The 11,405-nt window shown below is 40.1% G+C and overlaps 1 protein-coding gene across 1 annotated transcript in view; it reads left to right on the top strand.

Moving 5' to 3' along the window:
- The window catches only part of LOC106908136 (3',5'-cyclic-AMP phosphodiesterase 4C-like), a 342,471-nt gene extending 333,000 nt beyond the window's left edge, over nucleotides 1-9,471 (top strand). The window contains exons 7-16 of the mRNA XM_088014993.1: nucleotides 186-298; nucleotides 1,523-1,616; nucleotides 4,066-4,232; nucleotides 4,331-4,429; nucleotides 4,570-4,734; nucleotides 4,829-4,928; nucleotides 5,021-5,175; nucleotides 5,277-5,399; nucleotides 6,109-6,291; nucleotides 6,369-9,471. Of these exons, the coding sequence (XP_087871119.1) occupies nucleotides 186-298; nucleotides 1,523-1,616; nucleotides 4,066-4,232; nucleotides 4,331-4,429; nucleotides 4,570-4,734; nucleotides 4,829-4,928; nucleotides 5,021-5,175; nucleotides 5,277-5,399; nucleotides 6,109-6,291; nucleotides 6,369-6,854 (1,685 nt within the window). The 3' untranslated portion in view covers nucleotides 6,855-9,471. The remainder of the gene's footprint in view (nucleotides 1-185; nucleotides 299-1,522; nucleotides 1,617-4,065; nucleotides 4,233-4,330; nucleotides 4,430-4,569; nucleotides 4,735-4,828; nucleotides 4,929-5,020; nucleotides 5,176-5,276; nucleotides 5,400-6,108; nucleotides 6,292-6,368) is intronic.
- Nucleotides 9,472-11,405: the final 1,934 nt, after the last annotated feature.

Genomic DNA, 11,405 nt, shown 5'->3' on the forward strand with positions numbered 1-11,405 from the left:
GCTACAAGTGATCAAGCATTCACTAAAAGAATGCTGTTATTACACTTTAGGAAAGAAAATATTGATTTTCCTTTTTAAAAATGGAATTAAATCATTTGTGTATTTGCATCTCTTGATGCATTTCTAATAATGTATATAAAAAAATTCTTGGTGCCTTAATGCCTGTTTGTTCTGATCTGGAACAGAGGAGCCCCACCAACAGCTAGCCATAGAGACTCTGGATGAGCTGGACTGGTGTCTAGATCAACTAGACACGCTGAAAACTCGACACTCTGTCAGCGAGATGGCTTCCAACAAGGTAGGTTAACAGAACCTGGCAAGGTTTGGGAACCTTGCCAACCGTTGCTCTTTCAACCTCTAATGTCTTGATTAATATTTTCACAAAAACTTGACTGGATGAAGGAAGGATGGTACATTTCTATCGAATTTCATTCATTTTCCGTTGTTTTCAATCTTCTAAGAATTAATTTGTTTTTAGTTGATTTCAAAATGTGGAGTGTTCAGATGCACCACCAAGTCATCCGGTTGATCTGAATGAATGACAGTATAAGTCAGCATATTCCTGTGGTGTATGGTATCCTATTTTTATTCCCTGCTCGATCAGTAAAGCTCTTCTTCACATCCATTCAGTGTTTTCCGCTCCTATCTTCTTTACACTCCATGCACATGGTGCACCTCGCAATCCCTGCTTCCATCTGCCCTGCCTACTCTGTGGATCTCCTCTCCAATGACAGCCCATTGATTCCCTAACCGTAGCTGTAGCTGCTGCCCCATTGGCTGCTATTCTAAGACTTCTTTTTTTTCTCAAGGAGGCAGACACTGGAGTAGCTCTTGCCTCTGTTTACATGCAGGCAGCAATAGTGTGAATGAGGAAGGGTCAGGGGGAGCGTGGTGCAGCACAGTGGTTGCTCGGCTTCACATCCCTCTGCATTCCCTCTGCTGCGGCTCCATCCTTTTGTTCTGACATCAGCCTCTATGGCGCTGCTCACAGCTTTACCAAATGAACTGCTACACTCTCTGTTTGAACTGGATTTAAGTAGGATGTTCTGCTAATCAGGAGGAGAAGGAAACTTTTGTCTTTTATTTATTTTTTTAATCTGGCTCCTATGTGCAACTTTGTGCTGAGATGCCAGAAGTGAACTGTTTTATCTCTTCGCCGTGGACGTTTGCTCAGGTGAGAGGAGGGTGGCCATGAACCTGGTGGAAGGGGTGAGACTGCACCTGGGTTTATTGTTGCCTGTCTAGAGGCTGAGAAGACACCAGCACCTGCTGGATGAAACATGAGACGGAATTTTCTTAAACATTTTCTGCAAAGTGCATCAATCATTGTGCACAGCATTTTTGCAACCTTTTGCAAACCTGTCATTATTTTTCTCAACTGATCACATTAAACAGGTTTTGTTTGTATATGATTTTTCCAGAAAAGCCTTTGTTTTGATTCATTACTGAAAATGTCCAACTGAACCAACTTGTTGTGTTCTGTTTGACGTGCCTCATGCATGCTTCTTTTGTTTGTCCTCAGTTCAAGAGAATGCTGAACCGAGAGCTCAGTCAGCTGTCGGAGACCAGCCGCTCTGGGAACCAGGTGTCTGAGTTCATCTCCAGCACTTTTCTTGGTAAATAGCTTCTCCTTTTAGGCTGCTCCAGGTAAATGTGTATGGATGGTACAAAAGTATTCATACTAATCTTTTCTTATTTTGTCACTTTACAACTACAAACATCCATATGTTTTAATTCAAGTAAATTCAAATTCAGTTCAAAACCACTTTTGAACTGAATTTCCCAAAGGGAAATTAAATGTTGTTGTAACTCATATTAATTCAATGTTTTTCAAAGAGTTACTGTAGATGTTGATGGCTGTTGGCAGGAAAGATGTTTTGTAGCAGTCTGTGTTACAGCCAGGGGTGAAAGTAGGGGGGTACAGCAGGGTACTGCGTACCCCTTAAAGATTTAGTGGGGCTACGCAGTACCTGCAAGAGAGAGGAGCGGCTGTCTGCTGTAAAGAATCAATGGGTTCACTGTGCAGCCGTGAGTGCACACACTAATCAGCCGTGATTAATTAGTTTTACAAGAACAATCTAAAACACGACTTAATCAGTTAATAAATAGCTTCCCCCCCATTTCATATTGTTTCTGAACTCTTCGTGCTTTACTAGAGCAGCGGTGCAATACGTCGATCGCGGAAGGTTTTGAGTTGATCTCGGCATTAGGTGACAAACTAATGCCGAGATCATTAGTTTGTCACCTCAGCCAGTACGCTGAGACCAGCACTCCTTATCAAAAATGTTCGTATCTTTATTAAAGAACAACAATAAAAAAAATCAACAAAAAGTGTTCAAATTAATGACCCAATAACAATAATAATCTCAGTGTTATTGTTTCAACACGGTGTTGCGCAATTCTGTGCGTTTCGGTTCCATTACCAAAATAACTAGCAGAGCAGGAGCTTTTAATTAACTAATCAACCACGGCTGTGTTCATGAGAGGCTTATTAATGATGGCAAAACAAATATCAAGCCTGCAAACCTAATATCGTAACGGACTGAATGTTATGTTTTTAACGTAATCTCTGGTCAGTTTGTGGAGCACAGGAGGTTGCCATGGCAACGGCTGTGCTTAATTGACAGAGAGTAAAAAGGTGTGAGTGGTTTAGAGTTGATCACCTGTTCAGTTATTTTACCTTTGTTTACCTTTGCTGTGGCGCATCACAGCTGCTGTAGTTTCTGAACGTTCAATAAACGACAAACTTGGACTAATTACCTTGTTCTTTGTGAGTATACGTCATTCACAACAAACATCAAACACGATAAATATGTTTCATTAAGTATTTAACAAACACATGGCTTCTACCACGATAATTATGTGAAATTAAATTAATTGTCTAATATAAAAAAATAGTTTGGTGCTCTCTGGGATCTTGCTTTGAGCTCAGAGTCTGAGAGGCTTTTCCTTTATCAAACAATTTTTTTTCCTCTTATTTAGTGGAAATATTGATGTTGATGACACTTTCTCCAAAATGATAACCTTTTTCAACCTTTATAGCTCCACTGTTGAAAATGAGGAGCTAACATTCACAAATGACACTGAAATAAAATCCAGTCCAACATCTGGTTTGAGGTGATTCCTCTTGAACCTGTTGGAGAAAAAACATCCCAACTTCAGAAGATGAGCTTTAACCTAACAGAGCTCTGTGGTTCCTCCTATCAGTATGAGAGTCAGAGTGAGGAGGCACCATGTGAGGAAGAGAAGTGGAAGCTGCAGGATCTTCAGAACAAACAGGTCATGATGCTAGGCTATTGATTATCCCTCTGTCTGGACATAGGATCAATATAACCAGTTTAAAAGCTAAAATGAATGGTTATATGCCAGACATGGAAAACTGGGATGCACTCCATGCCATGATGTTCGCTGCTCACTGCCAGTCAGCTGGCCATATAAAATGATCCTATGCTTTTTACACCTTTCTAACAAAGGTGATTTGGAAATGTTTCCGTTTGCAAGAAATTAACAAGGACAGTTATGATGGTTGTATGTTCTGCCTGAAGGTCAGCCTTTCCCCTGTTTCAATCATTTTGCAGACTCCAGGAGGTTTTCTTCCAGGTTAAGACAAGTATCCTCTTGTCTTAACCTGACGCTGTTGTCATCATGTGTTAAAGAGGGAGTGAAGTGTTCAGGATGATGTACAGCATTGTTTTACACAACCTGTATTGATTTGCATGAGGCCTTCAGAGAACAGTTGTTTGTATATTGAGACTAAACTAATTGACCTTTGAAGAAAAATTGTCTCTAATTTTTTTTAGATTTTATTTAAGGGGTACCATAGTAAAAAGGGCTTACTGTTTATACCATACAAAGCTGTACAATCTTTTAATATTTCTTTATAGTTCTGTGTCACTTAGCTAATTTCTTTGGGATTTTATGTGATAAAAAACACAAAATTTGTTTTAGTAATGTGACAAAATCCAAGAAAATATATGAATACATATGAATCTCATAAGACTGTATACTTTGTTATATGATTACTGAGAAATTCCTAGACTAACTGTGTCCAACCTATGTTAACAGAGAAGCCAGATGACATGGACATTATGTCTCCTCCTACCAAGGAGAAAGACAAAAAGAAGCGTCCCATGTCCCAGATCAGTGGCGTCAAGAAGGTCACCCACAGCCTCGTTCCCTCCACCATCCCTCGCTTTGGGGTCAACGCCAGTCAGGAGGAGTTCCTCGCAAAAGTACAAGTTCATCACTTACTTGTTGTAAATATGGGGAAAATGCACTGAACCATGGATATTGCATGTTATTTAATAAAACCTATCTTACACCTTGGCAGGAGCTTGAGGATGTTGACAGATGGGGACTCGACATCTTCAAGGTTGCAGAGTACTCTGGAAAACGCCCATTGACAGTCACAATGTACACAATCTTTCAGGTGCCCAAAGATATAGGAAAACCTCAGATGCTGTTACATCAGATGATGGCGTGGTGTACTAAACGTCTTTTTACATTTCACCAAATAGCTTCCGTCTCTATATCCTCTAAGCCAGTGTCTGTTTTGTTCTCCTTCTATAGGAGCGCGATTTGCTGAAAACATTCAAGATTCCTGTAGACCATTTTATTAACTTCATGATGACACTGGAGGATCATTACCGCTCTGACGTGGCTTACCATAACAACATCCACGCTGCAGATGTGGTGCAGTCCACGCACGTGCTGCTGTCCACCCCTGCTCTGGAGGTATAGCTGGACAGAAACGTGAACAGTAGGATCTATCAAAGCCGAGCTTCATCCATCACTAATGCATGTTGACTCTCCTGTTTGGCTTTGTAAGGCCGTATTTACTGATCTGGAAATTCTGGCCGCACTGTTTGCCAGCTCCATCCATGATGTGGATCACCCTGGAGTTTCCAACCAGTTTCTCATCAACACCAGTGAGTTTACATAATTCCACAAGAATAGTGTGAGTTTGATTTGGACAAGGTATTTTTCTCATCCTTATGGTTCTCTTTGATGTGTCCGTAAGACTCTGAGCTGGCCCTGATGTACAATGATCTGTCAGTGCTGGAGAACCATCACCTGGCCGTGGGTTTTAAGCTTCTGCAGGAAGATAACTGTGACATCTTCCAGAACCTGAGCAAAAAACAGAGACAGTCTCTGCGCAAGATGGTCATCGACATGGTAACGCCAACATCTCAACCCGCTCAGTTTAGCTGCTGCTTTTTTTTTTATAGAGAGTTTCGCTTGCCAGGTGTAATTTAATCTGATTGATGCGCTTGCAGGTGCTGGCCACTGACATGTCAAAACACATGAACCTACTAGCAGACTTAAAAACCATGGTGGAGACAAAGAAAGTAACCAATCTGGGTGTTCTCCTGCTGGACAACTATTCAGATCGCATACAGGTGAGAAATGCTTTCTAACAACACAAGTGAAGAAGAAACAAAGAAAGAAAGAAAAAGCAGAATGCAGTCATTTTTCTGTGTTTTAAATACGCATTGTGAAAAATCTCATCAGAAAAGGTTCATGGAAATGGCAAAATTCAAAATAACTCCCTCAATGTAGGTGTGGATTAGAATTGTATTTCTTTCTTTATGTCTGCAGACATAAACATCACCGACATGACAGAACAATTACAATTTATTCCTGAAAACCTCTCTCTATTTTCCTGAGGTGTGGTCCATCATAGTTTCCATTGTCTAATTCCTGTTTTCTTCATAACCAAGCACAATGTCAACATCTGACATAATTACACTTTGTGAAGCCTGGTTGATTTTTTCATAGAAACATGAATATTTTTTCCTCTTTTGCAACACATTAAAAGTTTGCTCAAAATTTGAAAGACATTTGGATGAAAAACCTGTGTGACTTTATAGGTCTTTCCAAAGTATTCATGTGTATTCATGCTGGTCTTTTATGTGATAGAGCAACACAAAGCAGTCTCTGATGTTACAATCATGCACTGATCTGTGTTGGGCTATCCAAGAAAATCCCAATAAAATCCATGGAAGTCTGAGGTTGTAATGTCAGAAAATGTAAATAAAAGATAAAGAGATTTGAATACTTCTCTAAAGTGCTGTATTTATTCAGTCTTCCGCTGACTTCTTCATGCAGGTTCTTCAGAACATGGTGCACTGCGCGGACCTGAGCAATCCCACCAAACCCCTTGAACTGTACCGTAAGTGGACAGACCGCATCATGGTGGAGTTCTTCACTCAGGGCGACAGGGAAAGAGACAAAGGAATGGAGATCAGTCCCATGTGTGACAAACACAACGCCTCCATAGAGAAGAACCAGGTAGGGAGAGATGCTCCAGCTAGGTCAGGGTCAGAGTGCTCAGAACATACCGACAGCATGTGACTGGTGTTTTCCAGGTGGGCTTCATTGACTACATCGTCCATCCGCTCTGGGAGACGTGGGCTGACCTGGTGCACCCTGATGCTCAGGAGATCTTGGACACGCTGGAGGACAACAGAGAGTGGTACCACAGCATGATCCCTCGCAGCCCCTCGCCCAGGCCCCATGGCCAGGGAGGAAGAGGGTCTCTGGAGGAAGCCTCGGTGCCCGGCGAGGGCCCAGGTTCCATGATGGCCGAGAAGTTCCAGTTTGCACTGACTTTAGAGGAAGAGGGTGAGTCTGACACGGAGGGCTCACCAAGAGAGGAGAAGGGTAGCAGGAGCCTAACCAAACACAGCGGTGCGTTTGATTCTGGATCCATACCAACTCGACGGCTCAACAAGATCCTCACCAGTGACTCAGGCAGGACATTTTCTCTGGACTCTGAAAAGGATATGGCAGAAGACAGAGAAACAGACCCAGAAGGCCCCTCTGTGGTCCCACGTTTCAGACTCGGCACATAGCACCAGCCACAAGCGTCTCCCCCTCAGACCTTCTTTGTTTCACTCAGATTGATATCAGTGCCTTGTCCTCTGTCACTGTTCTTCCTTCATTTCAAACGGATGCTGTCCTTCTCCAAGTCTCCCCCAACAGGGTGACAATGTAAAGTTACTGAAGTGTAGATATTTGTATGGAGGATGAGGATGGTTCCTTGCACTGAAAAAAAAAAACACTGACAGGTTTGAACACTGTTCCATGAAAGACACAAAACAACTTTCCTACCTGTCTGTTGTCTTCTTTGTTTTCATATAATAAGGACAAGAAGTAAAAAAAGGCTCTACCAGTCAGTCAAAGGTCTAAAACTAAAGACTGAGGTGTCTTCTCAGAATTGATGAAACTTCTCAGTGATGAAACTGAGAAAGTGATGAAGCACTATAAAAAAGGTCCTTTAATAGTTGTTGCCATGCAGATTAGAAGGACAGTTTCTATTCTGCCTGATTTTTATCAGGAGGCTGTAGCGTATTCTTCTCTCTTCTCTCTATTTATTCTCTATTTGAATAGTCAGTAAAAACAGAACACAGAGGAATAAAGTTATTGGAGTAAAACAACGTATGCAGATTAATATGTGTAATATGAACTAAATGTAGCATGTTTTGATTGACTACTTCACTGTTACTATATTGGCACACCAACACTTGTTATTGCTTGAGATGCAGCATGCTTTCTGTTGTGTTCATCAGACAAATATAATGTTTTGTTTTTTTCCCCCCTTTTTATAATCCTAAAGTAGCACATTTTCATTCAGAATTAAGAAACAAAGCCTGCATGACTGCTGGGCTCTTCAGGAATTACACCCAAAGACTTTCAGGGAGGGCAGATGCTGCCTTCTAGTGTCAAAAAAACAGAAATGATTGTCCGATACTGAGGCAGGGTTTTCCATTCAAAATGTATCAGGAGTTTTCTTGTACAGTTTTTATTATTTCTGCTCCTACAAAATTTTGCATTCAAGATGTTTGGCTCAGAATGAGTTTTTGTGTGGATTCTATTACACTGGTAAAGCCCTGTTAGTGATTTTTAAGGGTTTAAGCCAAAAATGATAGCTGTTTTATGACAAAGAGCGATCAGTGCAGATGTCAAGCAGAAACTACAAAAAAATAACCAGCTTTGAATACTTTTAGCACTACATTCATGTCCATTTTAGTCAGACATCAGTTCGATGACTGTGTTTTTAAACGACTCAACAAATAGGATAGGATTAATGTAGCTGTAAAAACCCAGGGGGTTACCAACGGAGAGTTGCCCATGCCACATTTTTCCTCTTTTTTCTCTCTCACAAATCAATATTTTGCTCTTTGGAGGGAAGCAGTCAATGCCACCAAACAAGTGCCAAGCAAGCATGACACAAGCAGTACTGTACTTTCCATTTTGCCACCGGCTACTTTCCATCAGCAGCTGATAAAGCTGGTTGATTGTAGCGCTCCGTGTGCCAACCGGACCGTAGTGTCTGTGGTCATTTTGTTCTAACTCCTATTCAGATCACTTAATCTGATGTTGTCTTAAAACAGTCTTTTTTGTGATTGTGTAATTGGGTTGACTTTTTGTTGTTGTTAAATCAGATGCACTTTGAATGGTACTTTTACAGTTCTGCACTTCCAGTGCACTTAAACATGTATAACATGACTGTGTTACTGTTTTTGTCTGTTATAATTGGTGGTTTAATTGCAAGGGCTGGACCACTACAGGTGTTATAGTGTTGATGTTGTCATAGGGACTTCTTTGAAGAGCTGTAGAAAAAAGAATTGTGTTAAGTTGAAATGTGCAACTTTGTCTGAAGGATTCAAACCACATGAATAGTTCATTATAGCTTACTTAAGAATTAGGATTGTGCTACATTTGTTTTATTTTATTGCAATTTAAAAGAGTAAGTTATGTTTTAATGTTTGAATAAGCTACAAGTTTCTATTGAAGCCTTATTGTAATTTGATACTTTATTTTTCTGGCTAAATATATTCTCTGTCTGCAAATCCTAAACAATGCCAAACCCTCCAACTCTCAAGGGTGCCTTCAACACTAAGGACTACTTAACATAACTTTAACCAGCACACCAATATGCAATGATTACACCTGTCTTCTTTCTAAGTGATTTTGTATTTTCCTCACAGAGATCCATGTGCAATGTATTTTTTTTTCTGTGCTAGTTGTTAGGACAGTGAAGCGAATGGACAGTGCCTTTATAAAGGCTTATGTGCATTCAAGTTGAATGAGACAAACTGTGACCATTACTCAGATTTTGATTTCATTTCATTTCTTTTAAATCTGCTAAAAGTACAACTTTCTTTTTGCAATATCTTTGCTTTTTCTCCTGTGTTTTCTGAAGCATCTCAGGCCTGTCTTTCTGTTTGCCCTGAGCTCACCATATGCTTTATGATGACCATGCAGTATTTGTGTTGATTAGAGACCTCAGTTCACCATCAATATAGAAACATACAGTCATCTGTGACCTGTGTTTATGCACAGATCATAAATGATATGATAAGATGCTGCAGCTATGACAATCCAAACTCTGCTGTTTAACTCTGGGTGTGCTACTCCTCCTTTCAACTACAACTTACCAATAAAGACAAAACCTCTTTAAAGACATACTTTTTTGTTTTTTTTCTACTCTAGCAAAGGTGGTCATAAATAAATATAATATATTTATTTATTATATAAATAAATATGATATAATATCAACTGAAATTATCATAGTTACTTGATTGTGCTATAAAATGGCACTATGTGCCTGGAAAACATAATACTGCCCTTTTAAGTTGTTTGAGTCAGTGGAGTCTGCAATGTGAGGACAGTGGGAAAGTGTTCCAAAGCCTCTGAGCTTCAAAAAGCATGGTCCCCACAGGCTTTAAAATGGGTTGAAGGTACAACCAACAACATTTGACTCGCTATGTTGTCAAATGTTGACAACATAGCGAGTTGTCAACTTTATCTAGGGCAAAGCTAGAAGAAGTTAGAGGATCCAAAAGGTCCAGAATGTATTTAGAACAAGCTAGTGTTATGTGTGCTCTTCTGATAATTTTAGTCATCACGCAGCATATATAGACTGAAGCCAAGATAGGGAGGGAGTCAGGGCATGCTGGGGTATCTGGTACCAAAATCTTAGCAGCAGATAATTTCAGTGTAGTAAGCCAACAGGTCTGGCCTCCATTTTTTGGAATGGTTTGGTCTTGAACATCCAAAAAACGCAGGGATTAGATTGAGACCTGGGAAAGTCAGATGCTACACCACCACCTCTCACTTGTGATGAATCCCCATTTGCATCAGCAAGCCTTGTCCTATGACCCAGTCACCAGTTCACCTCTGTTCCTCAGACCAGTAGATAGACCAGTGTAGACTGAAATTGACATGAGATGGGTTTCTTTGCCTTTACAATACACAGTTTTCACTGGTACAAACATTTTTATGAAAAAAAAAAAAATCCATCCTTTAATCATCTACCACTAAATCCAGGGTCGAGTGACAGGACCAGTAGAATACGCATCCAGGTCAAGAGCTGTTGGACCTCCCTGCTTGGACCTCCCAAGAGTGGCTGAGATGTCAGATCAGATTGGCAGCCATTTCTATTTAGATGAAGCCACTAGCAACCTCTTCATCTGTGTACTCTATGTTTCCTGGAAAGTCCTCCTAGATCAGTGATTCTGTGACTTTTGTCTCTGCTTAACAAGTCAAGTTCTGCTGGAGGTTTTGCCTTCTTCAAAGGGAAATAGTCCTTTCAGTTCCAAGGGATTGTTACAAGGGGATTGCTGATTGGTTTTCTAAAATAGAGATTTTTTTTTTTACCAATTCCCATTTTACACTGAAAATGACTACATTTCAGAATTGTGTGAATTAAATTGGAATGTTTATAGTTTAATTTAAATGAGTCAGTATGATTGTTTTGGTTTAATCGGTTTTCGGTAATTAAAATGTGTAAATGTGTTGCATTTGAGCAGGGGTCCCCAAACTTTTTCCTGTGAGGGCCACATAACTTTTCCCTTCTCTGGTGGGGGGCTGGACATTGTTGACGGGGGCGAGGGGGTGCGTTTCTCACAATTTATTTTCACAATTAACAAATACTTACGAACAAATCTTGTCTGAAACACAACAAATAAAGACAATAATCAGCTACTCTGGTGTTGCGTTCCACCATCCTTAATCTATTTTTTTCTTTTAGGATCACAAAAGTAACATAACAAAAATATCCACCAGGGGGTGCTCTAGTGGGGTTTTCAAAACCTTGCTGGTCCAGCTTAACTAAACAAAAGGCAGCACAATTATGTTTAAGTGTGTTTAAAGTTCTAATTTCGAAATTGGTACAAATATACTTTTAGTATACTTCAGATATATTTTAGGTTGTACACTTAATACTTAGTTTACTTAAAATGTACTTTCAGAAATGTAAGTATGTTTGAAATATACTTAAAGTATACTTTTTTCACCTGGGGCGAGCCTCGATATAGCCAAACTGGCATTGTTTTTATGCCATATTAGATTCGTCGTGTTGATGCATTTTTACGTGCTTCAGCCCCGACACCGAGGTA

This window comes from Poecilia mexicana, unplaced genomic scaffold, assembly GCF_051168715.1.
Source record: "Poecilia mexicana isolate PSO_F unplaced genomic scaffold, ASM5116871v1 scaffold_17, whole genome shotgun sequence".
NCBI lineage: Eukaryota > Metazoa > Chordata > Actinopteri > Cyprinodontiformes > Poeciliidae > Poecilia > Poecilia mexicana.